The following is a 21,764-nucleotide window of genomic DNA, read 5'->3' on the forward strand; positions in this document are numbered from 1 at the left end:
TTACACATTGAGTTTTTCCTGAGGATCTGGCCAAGTGGGAGCATGTAGAGATCAAACAATAAGGGGCCTAGGATCGATCCCTGAGGAGCACCACAAGTCAGGGTTGCAGGTTTTGGGGTGTAGTTTTCTATAGCAACCAAGTAGCTCCTGCCCTGTAAGTAAGATTGTAGCCATTTTATGACAGCACCTGAAAAACAGACCCAGTGCTTCAGTTGATGGAGTAGTATATGGTGGTATCAAATGCTGCACTGAGACACAACAGTATCAAATGCTGCACTGAGGTCCAGTAGTACCAGGACAGTTGTTTTGCTTACATCAGTGTTGAGACGAATGTTGTTTATCACCTTTACAAGGGCTGTCTCTGTCGTGCTATGATTAGTGCGGAAGCCAGATTGATAGTCATCAAAATAACTATGTGACGATAGAAAAGCAGTTAATTGGTTTGACATTGGTTTGTAGTTGCTGTAGTACTGAACAATCCAAGTTACGTTTTTTGAGAAGGGGCTTTACGACTGCTGTTTTTAGGGACCTGGGTAAAGTACCAGTTTTTAGTGATGTATTTATAATCTGAATCTGTTGTTATTAAATAGACTACTGGGTAGCGTATCCAGACTTAGTCTGCAGGTTTTTAAAGGAGACATATTATGGTGTTTCCCCAACAAGTAATCATAGTATATGAGTTCCAGAAAACATGTTATTGAAGCTGTTTGCTGGAAATAGCTTTTAGGAAAAAAAGAACTTGCCTACCGCTATTCCCCTCTGTTGCAGTCCCTTCAGAATGCGCTGTTTCTAGTGTCTGTAGCTTTAATGCAAATGAGCTGCTGCCCATTGACCAATGAGCTGTCAGAGTGAACCACAGCATGGAGGAGAAGTGATTGGAGCTCTATATCTATATAATATAATATATTATAATAAAATAATAATAATAATAATATTGTATGATATATACAGGTATTTGTATAATATTATATCTAATATCACAGCCAAAAGTTATGTTTGCCTCGGATGATATAATGAATCATAAAGACTGCGTCTGACGTCTCTGGTACTTCCACAAGAACAACAAAAAAGACTCATAGTGGGGGTTATCTCAGCCATGGTTGCGAAGAATTGGGGGAAAGGAACTTTGGCCTTGACTCTGAAGTCCATATTGACCCGCGACATGGAGGAGAAAGGGATTGTACTCCCGGAGCTGAGCTGCCGGACTACCACCAAGCTCCCCCCGCCGGAGCTGCCCGACTGCCGCCGAGCTCTCCCCACTGGAGCTGCCCTGCCAGGGCTGCCGCACTGCCACCAGAGGTTTGGCGGCAGTCCGGCAGCTCCGCCGGGCTCCCTGCTAGGCAGTCACATGGCAAACTGACAGAGTACAAATCCAGTTTTGTATGGAATATCCCTGCTTCTGAAATGCGCAAACATCTCCGCCCAGCGCTCGTCAGCTAGTCCACAAAATCTTGGTCTGATTGGAGGGGGAAGGGGTAGTGGGGTAATATGGAGTAGGTAATATTCAAATGTACCCCCTTCCTACGTAGGAGGGGGCGCCGAAACGGACTCGCTTGTTTGGTAACTGAAGGCGGGGTACTTTCAAAATTCCATAACTCACTCAAAAAATACCAATTATTTTTCAAAAATAGTTAGATGTTTCCAAATAGTACATTAAAAAAGTACCCTAAAGAACACAAGGGATTAAAAACATATTTGAGTTCAAGGTTATGCAGTCTTGATATTGTTCTGGTTCATAAGAGAAGATAACCCCTTTTTATTCTACACTACTTCATAGGAGCTGTTCACCTCATACGGTTATGTTCTTATCTATTGTAGCAGTTGACCTAGTCCAAATAGAGCTTATGATAACGTTCTTAAAGAGGCAGAAGGCTGTTTTCTACTCTGGCATTTTCTGACCTGCATCAATATTCCACCTGAATTGGACCAATCAACTGGCTAAGTAAAATGCTAATCTGCTAGCTAAGCAACATGCTAACAGCTTCCTAAGCTACATGCTAACCTACTGGCCAAGCTACATGCTCACCTTCTAGCTAAGCTTCATACTAACCTGCTGGCTAAGCTAAATGCTAAACTGCTAGCTAAGCAACATGCTAACAGCTACCTAAGCTACTTGCTAACCTACTGGCTAAGCTACATGCTCACCTTCTAGCTAAGCTACATACTAACCTGTTGGCTAAGCTAAATGCTAACCAGCTAGATAAGATACATGCTAACAGCTTCCTAAGCGACACGCTAACCTGCTAGCAAAGCTACATGCTAACCTGCTGGCTAAGCCACATGCTCACCCTCTGGCTCAGGTACAAGCTATCCTGCCAGTTCACACCAGGGCGGATTACAGCAGAGGGAGCAACATGCATTTTGCGGTGCTTTCATGCACTCACATGCACATACAAACACACCCTGCTGCACTGGGTGCTGCGTGCAGACAATCTGTGGTGGAGGTGAACTGAAGGTAGGCAAACTTTTGTCTCCAGGTCAGATGACAGAGACTGGACAAGACTGGACTAGCTTTGTAACAATACTGATCCTGTAGTGCTGAAATGCTAACACTAGTTTGGGAAAACTAACGCTGTTATTTATAAATAGTGACACTGTAGTGCAGACACACGCATGGTGAATTTAACTCACAATCGATACTTCCTGGAGCAAGCTTGTAGACGGTTGAGTTTAATATTTGACTTGACCGTACACGTTTATCTTAAGGTGTGTTCATTTTGAAACTGACGAGAGGGATCAACCTACTAAATTTAACAACAAAGTCAATTCATCAGTTATTTGATTTGCTAGTTGACCGTTTTGAGCATACCATTGTAGAAGTGATGTTAGCATAGCATAGCACAGCATTATTGTTTCACTTTTGATGTTCCTGTTGTCAACAATTCAGGAACAACTTTTTGCTACAAGAGAGAGTGTGAGGGAGAGAGGGTTGAGAAAGAGGGTAGGAGGGAGAGGGAATTGTGTGGAGATTTTCCTCTGTGACCTTTGAACCCTGCTGTTAAACAATGTTTGAGATTACTGAACCAATAGTGTCAGGGTTTCTGAAGACATGAATATAGATGGGTTAAAGTGCAGAGACATACCCACATACACAAGCAGACATGAGGACTGGAACACACACACACACACACACACACACACACACACACACACACACACACACACACACACACACACACACACACACACACACACACACACACACACACACACACACACACATACAGAGGACAACTCATACTTGATCAAACACGTAGGTAAAAACCAGACAACCCTGTTTTATCGTTCATATTAATTTGATCATCATATTCAAAACAACATGGTGGTTCTCTGTTCAGCATATTAATAACAATATGGTGTTTCTATGTTTATCATATTCATAACAACAGGGTGGTTCTATGTTATATTAATAGCATCATCATGATATAACATAGAAGCAACATGTTGTTGTTCAAAACAACACACACTCAGCACCACCTCAGTCATTTATATATATATAATATATATATATATATATACACATATGTATATCTATACACATATATATATATATGTATACATATATGTATGCGTGTTATTGTGTTTTAGTTCTACCACTGCTAAAGTTTCATAGTAATATCATACGTTTTTATTCTGCCTTTTGTGAGCCTTCCTGGTTTGATGGGCCAGGTGACATTCCAACAGGGGGCGGTAAAGCAACACCTATGGATGCCCGCAGCCATGCAACTGATTGTGTCATGTCATTGGCTAGTCATTGTAATTGTTAGCTACATTAGCCTCTTTAACAAACCAGCTCGAAAACAAACAATACAACTTTACATTGTATTGCACACACAGCAAGACATACATTTGTGATCGGAATAAAGTAGCAATGTAATCAAGTATGTAAGAGCATTTAAAATTGACACAAAAATGACCAACGTGGTACAAATACAAAGAAAATAAATCTCTTCACGGGCACAGCCGTTTATGTTTTTGTTTGCCTCACTGAACTCGGTACACTCTCAGAAATTCGAGTGGGACCGACCAAAAGTCTGCGTTCCTCAGTGAAGTGTTGCAAGAAAGCTGGGAGAACACACCATGAGCCGAGATCCCTTATTTCAGAATTTCTTGGATCCATTCTTTAAAAAACTTGATTTTTTGCCAACATAATCAGCCTACACATGTTGTTATCGAATCCGGAAAAAGCTTTGGCGGCTTGAAGGGGTGATTTCATACTTTTTAGACTTTTCCCCTTGCTTTAAACATGTTTTACGTCTGCTAAACTTGAAGCACTTATGTCATGTCATTGGCTAGTCGTTGTTATTGTTAGCTACATTAGCCTCTTTCGCAAACCAGCTCGAAAACATACAACACAACTTTACATTGTATTGCAAGCACAGCAAGGCCGTGCAATTCATAAATTGGTGACCGGAATAAAGTAGCAACGCAACCAAGTGTGTAAGAGCATTTAAAATCCGACATTAAATTAACAACGTGGTTCAAATACAAAGAAAATAAATGTTTTTACTGTTGCAGCCATTTTTGTTGTCGAGTCGTCCGGTCAGCCTCACCGAACTCGGTATACTCTCAGAATCCCGAGTGGGACCGACCAAAAGGGGGCATTCCTCCGTGAAATGACGCAAGAAAGCGGGGAGATTTTTTTTTGCACAAAGTGTGTGAAACAGCTTGACCATAAGTGCTCTCTAACTTTACCTACGTGATAGTGTGACGTGCGGTGCTGAAGTGCCGAAGGGGGGGGGGGGGGGTTGCTCAAATTCGTTGTCCATACATAGTAATAAATAATAATAATAATGTTTGCGTACTCATTATTTATGTATTTAAAGACGCGGTATGTAGAATTGAGTGGCTTATAGTGGAACAGACATGAAAGAAATGGAATATAAGTATGTTTGAATAATCCCATAAGAATTGTTGTATTTTATCACCAAAAAACTAGCCCTTTACGTCTGGGGTGCAGGTCCTTTTCCTTGTGGGCCGCCATGTTTCCACCACCATGTTTCTGCAGTGGCCTAGAATCTACAGAAGGCTCCTCGGAGAAAGCGTTTTTAATTTTGTATCTTCATTGTATTGGTGCGCCATACTGTACACCGTGGCTTTTGTGCTATAAATGTCAGAGGTGGCGTTATAAGTGTCCCAGAAGCTTAAGCATCTCTGGTCATCAACATCGACCGCTGGCAAGACTCAACATATCTTCACACACGGTGGCGTTATATGTTTGTCTCCGAGAGGCTTAACTCTCGCAGCTGGATTTCAACGTAAACCGCTGGCACGATGGAACTCCACACATACAAACAGCGTGACGTAATATGCAAGTGTCTGAGCAGCTTAACCCTCTCTCAAATCGCCTAGTGAAGATGAGCAGGCTCCATCCTTTCCCCTTGTAATCCCAAGTGTAAAATTGAAGTAAATGGCTTCATTTTCATGTTTTGGAGATGATCATTTTTATAGGTTGTTTCACCGTTCGATTAAAATTAAAAAAAAAAAAAAACACTTTTTTGGAGAGCTTATATCTAAAACAAAACTATTGCGATTCAACTACACACCGTAATTTCATCAAAAGCAACCTTTATTCACGTTTCGCAAATGGCTTGTAGTGCCGATTGATATTGAGATCAATGATCAATAAATATAACAGATAGTGATTATAGGTCTATGAATATAGTTGACCACTATGGATGCAATAGGAGGATTGTGTGTTGAGAAACATACCAACACTGATACCTTTGCCATGTCCTACAATGTATAGTGTCCATGGTCACTATTACAAAGATTAACCAGTTGTGATATGTTAAAATTATTTGACGGCTAAAGCCGTCAAATAACAATGTTGCTTTTTCACAAAACAGAAATCGTGGCGCATTTGTACATTCCCATTCAGCTCTGTTATGTTTTATAATTTTACTGACATGGGATAAAATTGCCTTCAATTTAAATTGACCTTAACTTGTAAGCAATGACCTATAGTTGCATATTAACAGACTATGTAACTCAATACAAATCATAACTCAATCAAGGAACCTCATCACTTGACACGTTATTCAATGCTATCCGACAATGACATCACTTTTGAAGTACCTACTGGCACCTTACACAGAACCAAACCTAGGCCACCAGAATCTTTGGAAAGGGAGGGATGAGGGGCCACCTTGCCCCTAGATACCTCTAATTGTTAATATATTTAATAATTGTATGATAATTATATATAGTAGATACAGTCTACAGTTTTAATATCATTATGTGTGTATTCTGTGTACCCTAATACATGTTTAATTAGAATTGGTCCGGGCCACTGGAGGCAGCTGCTACATAGCTGACATACCTCAGGTAGAGAGCCATACTGAGACAGAGGGGAGGGAGACATGCTCACAGAGAGAGAGAAAGAGGGGGGAGACATGCTGAGACAAAGAGAGAGGGGAGAGAGACTTGCTGAGACAGAGAGAGGGAGGGAGTGAGTGAGAGCAAGAAAGAGGGAGAAGGGAGTCAGTGAGCGAAAGAGGGAGGGAGTGAGTGAGTGAAAGAGATAGAGAGTGAGGAAGAGAGAGAGAGAGGGAAGGAGTGAGTGACGCCGGTCACAGTTCTTAGTGTCGTGGCATATATTCAGAAGAGAAAGAGAAGGATAATTATAGAGGGGGGAGGGAGAGAGAGCGAGTAGCCACGTGTTTCTTCTGAAAAATAAACAAATTACAGACTGAAACTGGGTGGAGAGAGAGACGGGGAAAGAGTCGGAAAGAGAGGAGGGAAAAGGGAAGGGGAGAAGGAGGGACGGAGAGAGCCATTACGAGAAAGAGAGAGAGCGAAGGGGGAGAGGGAGGCAGGGAGGGGGGAGAGTTTTACAAAGAGAGAGGGGGACATTTAGTTCATTCAAGGTAAGAATCTCTAGAAGCTTCCTCGAAAGGATTTGTTTGTTTTCTCAGATGGTCCCTGGCCATGTGTCTGTGTTTACGTGGTGTGTGTGTGTGTGTGTGTGTGTGTGTGTGTGTGTGTGTGTGTGTGTGTGTGTGTGTGTGTGTGTGTGTGTGTGTGTGTGTGTGTGTGTGTGTGTGTGTGTGTGTGTTTACGTGGTGTGTGTGTGTGTGTGTGTGTGTGTGTAGATGGATCCTCCTCTTCCACCAGTGATCCCAGCAGGTGAGGGGAGACCCCTTACCAGGTGAGACCTCTGATGTGTTGTTCTGATGTGTTGTTCAGTTGTTGTGTTGCATGTGTGAGTGTGTAACAATGTGTATTTATTTCAGAGCAGAGTTTCTCTCCTTGTTCACAACATACAACTGTTACCTGAAGGAAAACACTCAACACCACCTCAGTTACTGTCAGGTACCTAATAACTATTTATGTATATATATATATATATGCGTGTGTGTGTGTATTTGTTGTAGTAGTACAACTATAGTTCTACCACTGCTACGGTTTAGGAGTACAATATAAGTACTATAGTAGTACTGTCGATGTTGCCAGGGTGACAGAGGTGGAGTGGATATGCTGGTTACACATTACAGAATATTTCACCCAATCCCCCCCCCTTTCAACTCTGGTCAGCAAAGAAACAATTTATTGACTGATCTGTTTCTGAAGTACCTGTGGAGTGGGGTATGCTAAGATTTGACTTCCCCAAACCGGATCGGGAAACATAATCGCAAATATAAAAATTGTTCAATAATTACGATCCGATGTTCTGTAAAGTGGGGGTTATCCCGATTTCACTAGAGTACGCTGTGTTTGGATTGTCATGTTGGAAAGAAGATGGCGAATTAGGACCCACACCGACCGGGAATCGTAACAGAAGTCATGGCGGCAAAGGCCAAAGTGTTCTTGATTTTCTAAATAGAGGGGTCCAATTTACGCTGCAACACGCATCGTCCATTCCCACTATGTCTCCATGACTTAATACATAGTTCTTTAGCAGTTCTTTAGGATGTCCACCGTTTGTTAACGATAAAGTCAGCAAGTCTATTAGGACAGCCTTGTTTGTTAATAGAATTGGTTAATGTATGTCGAACTGTGTTGGAAAAAGGCCTTTTAGATACACAACGACAGTTACATTTAGCTTCCTAAGTGGGTGTAAACAAGTGTGTGGGCTCTCACGTTTTCTAAATTTGAAAAGACGTATTGCGTGTTCCAGGCCCACTAAAGCAGTACTAATGTTGGGAATGTTGCCAGGGCGATGAAGGGGGCGTGGCTTTGGAGGGTCTTCTCAACATCTCCTGGGGAGTCCGCCGGCCAATCAGACTCAAGATCCAGGATGAAAAGCAGACACTCCCCATCACTCAACTCATGTCACCTGAACCGGGAGGACCAGTCCTCAGTCCTCTGGATGACAAAAGGTTGGTCTGCGGATTTCACATTACTAAAACTCTCTTGAATTTTCTAAAAATGGCGGCGTATCGGCAATAAAAAATCCCATGATGCATTCTGATGTATAAGCCCTATATCATATTCACATGTGTGCATTCATTATATGGTACACTTTGTTTGTTACATATATTTTGGTGCATCTCTCTCTCTCTCTCACTCTCTCTAGGGGTATGACGAGATGGGGAGAGTATAGTGACCTCCATCAGATCGATGAGATGTCTGAGACCACGTCTGAGACAACGTCTGAGACAACGACCAAAGGCAGGTTTGGATGTTTTGGTTTGTTTTCATATTTCATCAGTTGTTTTATTTTTTGTGTAGAATATTTCTTTGGGGGGGATACTGCTTGATGTTTAGGTTAACAATATTTTACATGATGACAAACTCAAATTTAAAATAAACTTAAATGAAAACATGTTATTTAGCAGGCTGTTTATTTTTTCGCTAATATGACTAACGACTCAATTACTGTGTTTAAATAAGTTAAATAAGTAATATTTTAACTAACTGTTTATTCATAACTAGCAAAATTGCATTTTAAATAACTGTTTATTTATTACTAGCAAAGTTGACTTTCACTAACTATTTATTTACAACTAATATAGTTGTGTTTTAACCCACTGTTCATTAACAATAAATTAAGTTGTGTATTAGCTAACTGTTAATAAATAAATAAGGGTTAGGTTACCATATTTCTATGGTACTACAGGTCCTCGTATCTACGAGTCCACCACCCTTCGGCCTGAGAAGCCCAAACCCCTGGAGCTGGAGGCAGAGTCTAACCTATTCCGCTGTATGAGCGATGCCTCATTGGTCAAGAGGAGAAGGGGGCGAGGCAAGACGGCAGCGCAACGCGAGAGAGAAAAGCAGCATCGGTTTTCTATCAATGGCCACTTCTATAACTATAAGGTTGTTCTGTTTTCTGTAAACTATCACTGCTATAACTAAACGTTTGTTCTATCTTTTGTAATATAATATTATCCTTCCCTCTCTCCAGACCTCTATTTTTATTCCCTCCTTCGGTACTCCCACCAAAGTCAGGATCTCCAGCCAGATGAGAACTCACCAGGTGATAGAACAGCTACTGCACAAGTTCAAGGTACAACTACTACTACCACTAGCACTAGTTATTTTTCGGTGGATTAGTATTTCCACTACTTCTCTGCTTGAGTATCACTTCTGGGGTTTATTTATTTCTCTTCTTCTTCTTCTTCTTCTTCTTCTTCTTCTTCTTCTTCTTCTTCTTCTTCTTCTTCTTCTTCTTCTTCTTCTTCTTCTTCTGTGTTTTAGTATTTCTTCTGGGGTTTAGTTTTTAGTATTTCCTCCTCTGTGTTTTCAGATAGAGAACGACCCCCAGGACTTTGCTCTCTACTGCCTCCACCAGACTGGAGGTCAGAGTTATATATCTGTTTGTTTCGATAGAAATACGTGGTTTTATTAACTGTATATAAGTAGTAGGGTTTTACCTAGTCTAATCTGATTCATCACGCCGGACTCATCGTCAAATGATCATCAAATCATTAACAATATATTTTTTAATAAAGGCAGCTCAATGATGTCAAATTTATTTGGAGTTATGTGGACTCAAACACTTCAAAACCCGCCATTATGTTCTCTTCTACTGGGGAGAGCAGCACGTCCGCTATACGGAAAAGGTTCTCTACAAACAAGTCAACTTTGAACAATATGGCGACAATGTGTGCATCTGTATTCAAATCAACAGAAAGTATAATTAGCTATTAATGAATATATGACATCCATGGAATCAAACAGTGGTCGGTGTCCGTTCTGTCTGATACCTGAGTATCAGTGTGTGTATGTGTGTGTGTGTGTGTGTGTGTGTCAGAGAGGAGGAGGCTGACTGGTCAGGACCAGCCCTTATGGGAGCGCTTCCTGCATGGTCCCTCCGAGGACATTATGAAGGTCTTCCTGATGGACAGCAATGAACAGGAAGTCAGCAACGATGTGAGTCATCTTCCTGAGATGCTATCCCCCACGTCATTGTCGTGTGTGTGTGTGCGTGTGTGTGTGTGTGTGTGTGTGTGTGTGTGTGTGCGTGTTAGTAGTAACTCTTCTTCTGTGGTTCCAGGTGGCTCAATATCTGAACCTAGAGCTGCCCATCCTAGAGCAGGTTCTGCTCAAACTCAAAGAAGCAGAGAATCGAGAAATACATACCGTCATCACCAAGTAAGTACTCTCTCTCTCTCTCTCTCTCTCTCTAACACACAATCCCTCCATTCCTTCTAGAGGCTGACTAATAACACCCTTCCTCTAGACTAGAGGCTGACCAATCACAAGCTTCCTCTAGACTAGAGGCTGACCAATAACACACTTCCTCTAGACCAGGGTTCACCAACCTTATTGAACCTGAGAGCTACTTAATGGGTACTGAGTCATATGAAGGGCACCCAGTTTGATACACTCTTCTGAAATAACTCAGTTTGCCTTTAGTTATATATTATTATCAATGATTAATGATACTCATCTATGTGAAGACACTGATCATGTTAATGATTTCTCACAATAATTATCAACAATGACTTAAAAAAGGTGGGAATGAGTTGTGCTATGTTTAGAACAGGCCTGCGGGCGCCTCATAGGTCCTTGCGGGCGCCCTGGTGCTGTCACGTTAAAATTGTACCGGGGGCGAAAATTGTACCGGCCTACGTCATCGTTTGTTTACATCCTGACAACCTGCCCGGCAACAGACGACGCGATGCAGAAAACATGTTTCCAAACAACGAAATAACATAATACAGATAGCGGAGCGCTATCTGTATTATGATAGATAGCGATAACACTTGTTTTTACTTTATATTTGTATTGTATTTAATTGTTTAATCGAAACAGTAAAAAAAATTGCCCGCGAAACAGGCGATCGGGTCAAATGACAATGTTTTGCCCGCGAAACGGGCGATCGCGTCAAATGACGTAGGAGGGTTCTTGAAACATAATACAGATAACGGATCGCTAGAAAACACTTGTTTTTACTTTATATTTGTATTGTATTGAATTGTTTAAGTGTTTTAAGCAGGTTTCATAGTCTAGAATGTTCAAGAACCTTCCTACGTGATTTGACGCGTCATTTGACGCGATCGCCCGTTTTGCGGGCAATTTTCTTTATTGTTTCGATTAAACAATTAAATACAATACAAATATAAAGTAAAAACAAGTGTTATCGCGATCCGCTATCTGTATTATGTTATTTCGTCGTTTGGAAACATGTTTTCTGCATCGCGTCGTCTGTTGCAGGGCAGGTTGTCAGGTTGTCAGGATGTAAACAAACGATGACGTAGGCCGGTACAATTTTCGCCCCCGGTACAATTTTAACGTGACAGAGCCCGCGGGCCTGTGTCGGTGACCCCTGCTCTAGAATAAAGGCTGACCAATAAAACAGGTCCCCTAGAGTAGAGGCTGAACAATAACACACTTCCTCTAGAGGCATGTAGATATAAAGATAATTATATCCTGATGGGATTTAACATGTGTGTCTGTGGTGTGTGTGTCTGTGTATGGGATGTGTGTGTGTCTGTGGTCTGTGTGTGTGTTTGTTACAGATATCGTCATCAGCAAAGTTTGATGTCTCACATGCTGAGCAGCCAGAGCACTCACATCGAGACCAGTGTCTGACCAGGATATTCACACCTGTTAACCTAACAGAATAAAATTTGAAATATTAATGAATCTCTATTTGTTTTATAAGGTACACACAAAAGTGTGTGTGTGTGTGTGTGTGTGTTGGAAATAACACACACACATACACACGCACAAACACAGGCACACGTGCTTATAAGCACACAAACATTAGTGAGTCTTAACAGAGAGATATACGTAGGTGTGACTACGTTTGTTTACTTTACTTTATGACACACACACTTCATGCTTTTATCACTGCTATCAAACTACCCAGGCATTACCTCTTTATTCAATCTTTCAGGTGCTGTGTCATGATCTCTACTGTTGTCTCTCAAAGAAGACGATGTGTAAATAAAGTTTGATTGATTTAATGATGTATTGTAGGTAAAACACAACAATTTGTCACAGAGTACAGATGTGCATTGGAACTGATTAAAAAAGTACAAAAAAGTACAAAAATAATTGAATTATCGCACAGTGCAGTGGTTCTCAAAGTTTTGACAGCTGAGGGCCAATTTAGGGACCCAAAATTTGACTGAGGGCCGCCAAAGGAAAAAAAATTGGCGGGAAACGCCGGCAGCATCCCAGTGGTGAAAAAAAACATTGCACCGTGGACCTCTGGGAGTGAGGTCAAGTGAGGTCTAAATCACGAAACTGATGTTCATCCTTTCAAAGTAATGTACGGTTGGATTAAAACTAACAAATGTAAAAGGATTTAATTGAAAGCTAGAGAGTCGACTTTTCTCTTTATATTTATTTATTTTTGTTTAAATTAATATTGATATAATAAATATATAAAATATAAAAATAATATAAAAAAAAGACCGCACTTTGAGAACTGCAACAGCCTGCACGGTGTAATCTAAGATGTAAACAGTAAACAATAAGTACCCCATATCACCTCCAGACTCCATCCGTAACTTGTAAACAAAATAAGACAATCAGTTATAAAATGGAAAAATCATCATGTGTTATTTATGAAAGTGCAAGGTACACAGAATTTGCACATTTCCACCGGAGGGTGCGGGTCGGTTCAGTGCGGCTTTGTGGAGTAGTGATGGTGTGGTTCGGCGCAGCTCAGTTACGGCTCGCATTTCCACCGCCGACAGTACCCTTATGGGGGGGGGGGGATTGCGATAGCCGCGGCAGCTATGTTAGCATTGTGAACTCATAGCTGCCAGACACAGTGTAGCCTGCTAATAAATCCAAGGAGAAAGAAGAACGCGCACTATGAACGAAGATCAACAATGTAGGACGTCCAAGAAGGACGGCAAACATTTTCTACAATAAACAAAGCTTTCGCCGTTGTCCAGTAATACCTGCGTTTGTTTATTATCCCACTGTCTCACGGAAATGCGATTCTGTCGACCAATCAAGGGACAGCGTGTGTAGCTCGAAATTGCCGACACAATACGAATACATGCATTTACACCCCTAGTGTTTACTGAAGCAACACACCCAAAAGACACATGCGCTATTGGGTTCCTCTGTCCTGACCTGGTCTTGGGTTCCTATGGTCTGAACGGGTCAGCCGCCTGGACTTCTGCATCTTGCTCCTGGCTGGACTCCCTGCATCCGCGATTAAACCTTTGCAGCGTATCCAGAACAATGCAGCGCACCTCACATTCAATTATGATAATTATTATAATATGTTGGGCATGCGGGCATCATAGGCCGTCTTCCGCCTAACCCCAAAGTTAGCCTCAGAAATGCGGGTTTGGTTGGGGGCCCACCTCCATCGGGGCCCCCAACAGGTTCTGATTCTGCTGGAGAGGGTGGTAGGAGTGCTGGGTAGGTCCTATCTGAACCCGCCCCGCAGCCATCATTGAAATTCCTTGAAAGCAGCAAGAGTCTCCTCAGTGTTTCTCAGTGCTGTAAGAACCTGCCTCTGCACACAGGGTATAGTCTGTGACACTTTCGTCAATCGTCCGCTGCCTCTATCATGACCACAGAGGGACATCATAAAACGATACATTTTGCATATAAGCTCCTTGGTTTTTGTTAGCGCGGTCCGTTGAGTCCTCGTCTTCTCGACGATGGTCTGCAGCAGCTGGCATGGTGTCCTTCAGCTGTTCCAGACACATGTGGCCCAAAAGCTTTGTCTCAGATAACTCCAATTATTTTGGTCGCTGTCGAAACCCAACCTACTCCATCGGTCTCCAACGTCCCTCCCTTGCCTGTATCCTGTTGATCTTGAACTCTCAGGCCAGGATGAGGGCGTGGGAAGTACAATACTTCAACTCTAACATGGAAAGAGATCTAATAAAGTTCAGACTTTAAAGACTTGTATTAGTATTTTTTACAATTAATACAAAAGCCAAGCTGGCCTGCAAAACACCTGCTTTCCAGTTTCAGCACACAGTTTTATAACCTCAATTCTGTGATTGCTCCGATGAGCTCGGAGCCAGGGTTGTTATCAAACAATGCCAATACATGGCTTCTGTTGTTTTCATTATTCTTGGATTTGTGCCATGCATCATAATCTAAATTATCAATGTCCTCTCCTGAATATTCTCTACCCTTGTATCTAACACTGTCATGGATCTGTCATTCACATATCTTGTTATTAAAGCCCTGAAGACAACTAACTGTACAGCCTCTTCCCACCAAGGGTGTAATCGGTTCCTGAACAAACAGTACAGCTGCTTTGTCTTTCTGAGTCCCTCGGGGTGATTCTGCCTTGGGTCACCATGTTCTCAGGTCTGAATATCAGTTCATACTGGTGGCCTGGAAAATCAGAGGATATTTCTAAGAAGAGAGAGTCTCTTCAGAACACGCTTATTTCATTCTCATGGCATTTAAGGCAAGTTATTAATTATAATCTATCGAAGGGTAAAGTAAAATTCTCTCCAAAATATTTATTTATTTTCTTTTTTTTAACAATTGTTTTTTATTTCAAATTCACAAAACAAAACATTGTAATAAACATTATACCCCCTTTTCTTCCCTCCCTCGACCCCGTTTCCCCCCTCCCGCTACAAAATATGTATTTCTAATAATTATACTATATGTAATATAATAATAATAATACATATTACACGTTAAATATATTCAAATAAAAGCATATGTGAAGATGTATGAGATCATAAAAAAATTATTATGCTTGAACTGGGGGATGAGAAACCAAAGTTTGCGACTAGGAACTTGGATTTTACACAGCGTTATCTTTCTCCTGTTTGGAAGTCGGAATTTCTGAGGTCCGAGATATAATTGGATGCCGCATTGTCAGAAAATAAACATTATGCCAAAAGGAAGTTTGGCATATTTCTAGTACGATTACGATGCCATTGCAAAGCAAACAAAATTTCATTGACCGATACCATAGATGAAGGGTTTGGAAATTGTTGGAAAATGTAGGTGCACAACTTAACAAAATGTATTACTTAGGTCAATTATTTTGTTGAAATTTTATTGCGGAAATTTTACATATTATGCATTGCTATGTTTTCAGGATCCTTTTTTGTTGAATTATAAAATGTCATGACTGAATTTATTGTTGATCGTTACATGAAAAGTAAAGAGTAAACTAGTAACACGCTCGTGGTTCCAACAAGCTAAAAGCATGGCCAAAAAGCTAACGAGCCCCATCAAACCGACAATAAAAACCATGCTGCTACTTTATTCAATGTTAGCCCAATATTTATTGTAATATATAATCCCAATACATCTGAATATATAGTAATATATAATCCAAATGTATCCATAGTTCAAAATATATCCAAACGAATCGTACGTACCGGATTGCACAAAAGATTTGTTTTAAAAGAATGAATCGTTCATGAATCGCACATCACTAGTTAGGAGAGGCATTGTCCAGTGGGAGGGACAGAGGGGGGGAGGCGGTAGGCAAGGAGGGGGACACCATCTTGTGGCATGAAGACTCCACCTGTTGGTGAACCTGCTTCCGGGGGTTGAAGCTTACCTCGAACGTGCAGGCCAGTCGCTGGAAACAGGAAGTCAGGGTGAGACATGTGACCAGGTGTTCAGCAGATGAACCAGTGAAAGATGAGGAGCTTTTTACCATACCTCCAGTGCAACCACAAAACCACTGATACTGACTTCAGAAACTGGGACAAGTAAGGCCTTAGGGCCTTAACTTTGTAAATATATATTAGTTATTATATTATTAACATATATTAAACTTATTCTGCTAGTTCCCTCACGATCCCTCACGAATATGACATGCAACAATGTTGCAGACAGTTTCAATTTATACTTCTGTGCAAACTACGCAGCATGTCATTACACTAAATGTGCACTAGAGGGTGATTTACCAATCAACAATGTGCACCTCTATGGACAATAGACTCCAAAGTAAAAGGTCCCCATTGTTGCCTGGCGAGTTCGTGTAGGATTCAGACAACCACGCAGAACAATGTTGTGGCCTTTAGAAAGCAAGCGCTATTTCACTGTTATAATAATATATATGATGCTCATAACATACATATGATGCATGTTATTATTGTTGTATTTCACTGTCATATAGAAAACAAATTATATAATAGCTTACTGTTAACATTATAGCTAAAAACATTAATATATACTATATCATATAATATTTTTCTAGCTTATTCACACAAACCTCACATTGAATCATTAAAAGTAACACAACTAGTCTGCCTCTGACAGACAGCATCAAGTACATGAGAGATTCTAGATGAATTATGAACAGGGAGTAAAAACCTTGTGTCCCAGAGTGCACTTGTCCACTTGGTTGGTTTCAGACTTGAGGCATGCAGTTTTCCCCAAGATGGCCTTCAGTTTATAGTTGATCACGTTGGTTACCTGGTCACACACAAACACACACACACACACACACACACACACACACACACACACACACACACACACACACACACACACACACACACACACACACACACACACACACACACACACACAAACATACAAAAGCAGTTGTCTTTAACTACGTTTCAGGTTTCACCCAAAAAATTATCTTGGATCCAGCATTCCTACTATGAAATATAATAATATAAATTATGTTCTGCTGTTCTTTTAATTGTTTGTTACTCTGACTATTCTGTTTGATATTGTGGAAAGGATGTTAGTGAATGATTCAGAGCATTTTAAATGGCATCACTTTTGGTCTTGTGTGTCTTCATTTTCTTAAAACAATTGTAGCTGAAAATAAACAAAGCCAAATTACAACCAATAGCTTAAGTCATTGAAAGCAAAAATAGGCCTAATGCTAGGCCAAGATTTTTTTATTTACTTTTTCAAATCAAGAGTAGGCCTGATTTGACTAATTGGCTTTGCATCCTTTCCTTCTGGCCTTGTAGTCCAAAACATGCTGCGGTCACGGGCCGGCCTTGGTTTTCCCATTCACCTGCCTGCCACCCTGATCGCCCCTAATTAACCCAACCACCTTCACCTGTGACCCCCCTATAACTGTCCTCTCCTTTCACTCAGTCCTTGCCAGATTGTCTCTTGTTTCATTCAGTGCTTTCCCACAACTCCCGATTGACTTTGTCTTCCCCACTATGCCTGTTAACAAACCCTCGCCTGTCGGACCTCCTGCCTGCCGTCCAGTCCTTGTCTGTCTGTCTGCTCCTCTGTCCCCGTCTCCTGATCCACCTGCCTGACTTCCTGTTACCGACTTCCTGTTACCGACCCTTCGCCTGCCTGACCTCCCGCCCGACGTCGAGTCCCTGTCGGTCTGTCTGCTCTCCAGTTCCCGACTCCCAATCTGCTCTTCTGCCCTCCCGTTGCCGACTCCTCGCCTGCTGACCCACCGACGATTCCCTGCCCACCTGTCGGTGACTTTACTGTCTGCTCTCTGCCTGCCCGATCCTGTACCAGAATAAATCCTTGAAACTGTCCTACAACTGTCTTCTGTCTTTGCACTTGGGTTTTCAACTGGTCTCAACTGGTCTAGGCCTCATCTGGTCTAAATCTAAACTGGTCTAGGCCTCATCTGGTCTTAATCTCACCTGGTCTAAATCTCACCTGGTCTAAATCTCAACCGGTCTCACTGGTCTAAATCTCACTTGGTCTTAATCTCACCTGATCTACGTCTCACCTGTGGCGTGTTCCGATATCCATACTTCCCAAACTTACTATACTTGGTGTGAGTACGTAAGGCGTTCCAATTACGATCGGACGAAAAAAGGAGTACTGGAAGGACCTGGAAGGTGCCCTCTAAACGGTCAAAACGCTGAGTGTGGAACGACGTACACTTTTAGCGGAAGAGGCAGAGCCAGGCTGAGCCAACGTCGGAGTCAGTTGTAGCTTTTATTGCTTTTTTTGCTTTTTATAGCAGCTAGACGGAAAGGGTTCACCGTTCAAAGCGGGAGGTTTTTGGCGGGTGATGAGCCGTGGTGGCAGACTCAATCGAAAAATCCGGTAACTGCACCACGGAGTATACGATTTGGAACAACACTGACATCTGAATATCTCCGCACTTAGTGAGTGTGGATAGTGTACTGAGTTTGACGGAAGTATGGATATCGGAACACAGCACTGGTCTATGTTACACCTGGTCTAAGTCTCACCTGGTCTTACTTGGTCTACATCTCACCTGGGACTGAGCAGAGGTGATGGATACCAGTTGAAATGTCTTCTTGGATTTTGATTGGCCGTTGAACTTCTCAACAGCATGAAGGGCGGCGGCCTGGACCTCCTCAGACTCTGGGCTCCTCGGATTCCAACCCCCCAGGAGCGAGACCTTCTCTACACGCACAAACACACACAGTAAATACACACATAGTATATATTTATAGATAATATTTTAAATGTTTATGTCGCATACAGGCATCCTCAATAGTATTGAGGCATCCTGACCTAGATGTGGTATTATTATGGTTTGTAGATTCTAAAACAACAGGACCCTCCAGTTAGACTGCATGCTTAAAAATACTGACTCAACACAGGTACACCCATGACTACATGACAACTATACAACTACAGCAGATTTACACAACTACATGACTACACAACAAATAAACAATACATTTGCGCAAAATATTGATGTACATATACAGTATATATATATATGGATTATTTTGATTATTATCTTTTAAAGACTCAGTTTGGACCACGAATAAAGCCAGAAAAGTGTATCATTATAGGATCGTCTAACAATATATTGATTATCTCAGAATCACTGTATTGCGATATTTTCGGTACCTTGGGCCATGTATAGCATATCGTATCGTATCATGAGGTACCCTGTGATTCCCAACCCTAATGTCTACACAACCACTACCCAATCACTAGACAACCACTACATAACTACACAACTGCATGACCACTGCACAACTACACGATTACACCACTACAAGAAAACTACAAAGCAATTACGCATCTACACAGCTACGACTAAATAAATAAATAAATAAGTGTTATATATATCTATACATATATCAAAGGGGCCCTGGCTTGGGTTCTGCTGCTAACCAGAGGGTAGGCGGCTAAATTGGGGAAACAAAGGCAGCTGTAGGTGGTAAGCCTAATGAGACACTAGGATATGTGAACTGATGGTATCCTGTGCTGGTCCGGTCAAGGACCATACTGCTGCAGACTGTGTGAGCGGGTTGTGAATGTCTTTGTTCACGTGCTGTTATTCTGGTAGACTGGAGTAGAGTCCGGGGCTCACTGCTTCCATTTGACTGCAAACAAGCCTAAAAGTATGTTCCTTCCACTGTACCTGTTAGTAGGGTGGCTCTCCTTATAAATAGACACGCTGAAGCCACAACTCTCACTATTTCCACTGTTGCAGCCAAGCTAAATGTATTTTATACGCATACTCACTTCCACTCGCACGTGTACTAATACTTCCTCAGTAGTAGCATAAGTATACACATACTCCCTCAGTATTAGTACGTACACAAATACTCCCTCAATAGTAGTACAAGTACAGAGATACTCCCTCAGTAAGAACACACATACTCCCTCAGTATTACTACACGTACACACATAGTCCCTCACTATTAGTATAAGTACAGACTCCCTCAGTAAGTACACACAAACTCCTCATTATTAGTACGAGTACGCACATACTCCCTCAGTATAAGTACAACACCAAATAATACTACAGTATCAGTACGTAAACTTCCACATTAGTACTTACTGGCTGTGATCATCTCTTCCTGGATGGTGGGCTCCAGGGTGGTTTGTTGCTCTCCTCGGACCGCCAGGACCAGAGAAAGACCCAGCAGGATCCACACAGGAGACCTCTTCAACATCCCCATCATCATGATCCTCAGTACAGGCTGGAGGAGCAGAGCTAGTATGGCCCAGTAGAGACTTGTACAGAGCAGGAGGATCTATGTGAATGTAGACCAGTAGCTGTGGGAAGGCTTTAATACTGGGGACAAATGACAACACACGTTGAAACCTGGCGACAGAGACAGAGAGAGAGCGAGAGAGAGAGAGAGAGAGAGAGAGAGAGAGAGAGAGAGAGAGAGAGACGGAGAGAGAGAGAGAGAGAGGGAGAAATAGACATAGACAGAGAGACAGAGAGACAGAGAGAGAGAGAGAGAGAGAGAGAGAGAGAGAGAGAGAGAGAGAGAGAGAGAGAGAGAGAGAGAGTTTAAGCCATGGAATGTTTAACCAACCAAAGAAGACCACACCCACCATCTGTCTGCCAATGTGTGTGTGTGCATGTGTCTGTGAGTGAGTGTATGTGTGTTTCCATTGCATTGAGGCTCTTTAGACCTGACTCAGGCTGAGTCATACACTGGGCCCCTAATAAAGTACACACACACGCACGCACGCACACACACACACACACACACACACACACACACACACACACACACACACACACACACACACACACACACACACACACACACACACACACACACACACACACACACACACACACACACACACACACAAGCACAAAAGCACACACAAGCACCCTCTCAAGAATATTCTGTTCTGTTTTACCAGAAGAAATTGATTGACAAAAATAAGTAGTGCTGGTGCCTGATAGTAGTAACCAGTACTGATATAGCAGCTCCATTTGTGTTGAGAGAAATAAGCTGACATCATCTTGTGGTTGGAAAACCAGTTGGTTCAACTCTCTCCCTTCATGAACACATCATCATTGGCACTTGCTATCAACCAATCACAATGAGATTTTACAATGTTGTTAATCCTTAGTTTCACCATGGAAACTTGCGTTATACACTCAACAATAAACTAGTGTTGAATGTTGCCTCTGATGTTGTCTGGTGCTGGGACCAGGACTGGTTTGTTGTATTCTTACCTGCCAGAACCTCTGTGGATACCAGTGGGTCATTCTCCATCCTCAAGTTGGGTTCCACAGGGCGCTATTTTTGCTCCTCTTATATTCTCCATTGACATTCTCCCACTTATCATTCACAGACAGAAGGTCTCCTTTCATTGCTATGTGGACAACGGAAGCCTTCCCTGTTGGACCTGATGGATATCATCCAAAAAAAAAGAAAAAAGGAAACAGAATGTAATATAGATATAAATACAACAGAATCATGTTGTCCAATTACAGCGAGGACATTTATTTTCCCGTAAACTAGACGATGAAAGAAACGCTGCTTCCGTCAGGAGGGTTTGATACTTTAGGTGTGTTGATACTGATCATCTAGCAGGGGGCAGTAGAGCGCTGGTCCGGTGCAAACACACTGACCTTTAAACCATCTCCGCTATGCGTCTAGCTGCCTGTAGCCATGGTAATGACCAGCCTTTTAGTCAATTAGTATCACAACACTCCACGTTTTGAGTTTACCTCTAATATAAAGATGGATAGTTGGATGGATGGATGATGGAGG

General features: G+C 41.9%; 2 protein-coding genes across 2 annotated transcripts; one reads left to right on the forward strand and one right to left on the reverse strand.

Moving 5' to 3' along the window:
- Window positions 1–1,841: 1,841 nt before the first annotated feature.
- Window positions 1,842–12,728, forward strand: rassf6 (Ras association domain family member 6). Its single transcript, XM_056578816.1, has 11 exons — window positions 1,842–2,455; window positions 7,095–7,150; window positions 7,236–7,314; window positions 8,158–8,321; window positions 8,519–8,613; window positions 9,062–9,261; window positions 9,350–9,451; window positions 9,692–9,743; window positions 10,199–10,317; window positions 10,442–10,539; window positions 11,910–12,728. The coding sequence occupies exons 1-11, from the start codon at window positions 2,375–2,377 to the stop codon at window positions 11,980–11,982; spliced, it is 1,119 nt and encodes a 372-aa protein (XP_056434791.1). The 5' UTR covers window positions 1,842–2,374; the 3' UTR covers window positions 11,983–12,728.
- A 2,223-nt stretch (window positions 12,729–14,951) lies between these two features.
- si:busm1-57f23.1 (uncharacterized protein LOC368621 homolog) lies at window positions 14,952–21,483 on the reverse strand. The gene is made up of 5 exons (XM_056578069.1): window positions 21,224–21,483; window positions 20,078–20,344; window positions 18,527–18,678; window positions 16,672–16,773; window positions 14,952–15,931 (listed from the first exon to the last, which is right to left on the reverse strand). The coding sequence occupies exons 2-5, from the start codon at window positions 20,202–20,204 to the stop codon at window positions 15,782–15,784; spliced, it is 531 nt and encodes a 176-aa protein (XP_056434044.1). The 5' UTR covers window positions 20,205–20,344; window positions 21,224–21,483; the 3' UTR covers window positions 14,952–15,781.
- Window positions 21,484–21,764: the final 281 nt, after the last annotated feature.

Source organism: Gadus chalcogrammus, chromosome 19 (genome assembly GCF_026213295.1).
Source record: "Gadus chalcogrammus isolate NIFS_2021 chromosome 19, NIFS_Gcha_1.0, whole genome shotgun sequence".
In the NCBI taxonomy this organism is placed as follows: domain Eukaryota; kingdom Metazoa; phylum Chordata; class Actinopteri; order Gadiformes; family Gadidae; genus Gadus; species Gadus chalcogrammus.

What these genes read in the sequence shown, in the direction of transcription:
- rassf6 (XM_056578816.1), top strand. Translation starts at nt 2,375, where the DNA reads ATGCACTCACATGCACATACAAACACACCCTGCTGCACTGGGTGCTGC. An exon ending in AGTCCTCTGGATGACAAAAG is followed by an intron (nt 8,322 to 8,518) that starts GTTGGTCTGCGG and finishes CACTCTCTCTAG; the next exon opens with GGGTATGACGAGATGGGGAG. An exon ending in GCCACTTCTATAACTATAAG is followed by an intron (nt 9,262 to 9,349) that starts GTTGTTCTGTTT and finishes CCCTCTCTCCAG; the next exon opens with ACCTCTATTTTTATTCCCTC.
- si:busm1-57f23.1 (XM_056578069.1), bottom strand. Translation starts at nt 20,204, where the DNA reads ATGATGATGGGGATGTTGAAGAGGTCTCCTGTGTGGATCCTGCTGGGT. An exon ending in TCACCTCTGCTCAGTCCCAG is followed by an intron (nt 16,774 to 18,526) that starts GTGAGATGTAGA and finishes GTGTGTGACCAG; the next exon opens with GTAACCAACGTGATCAACTA. An exon ending in AGTGCACTCTGGGACACAAG is followed by an intron (nt 15,932 to 16,671) that starts GTTTTTACTCCC and finishes TCCTGTTTCCAG; the next exon opens with CGACTGGCCTGCACGTTCGA.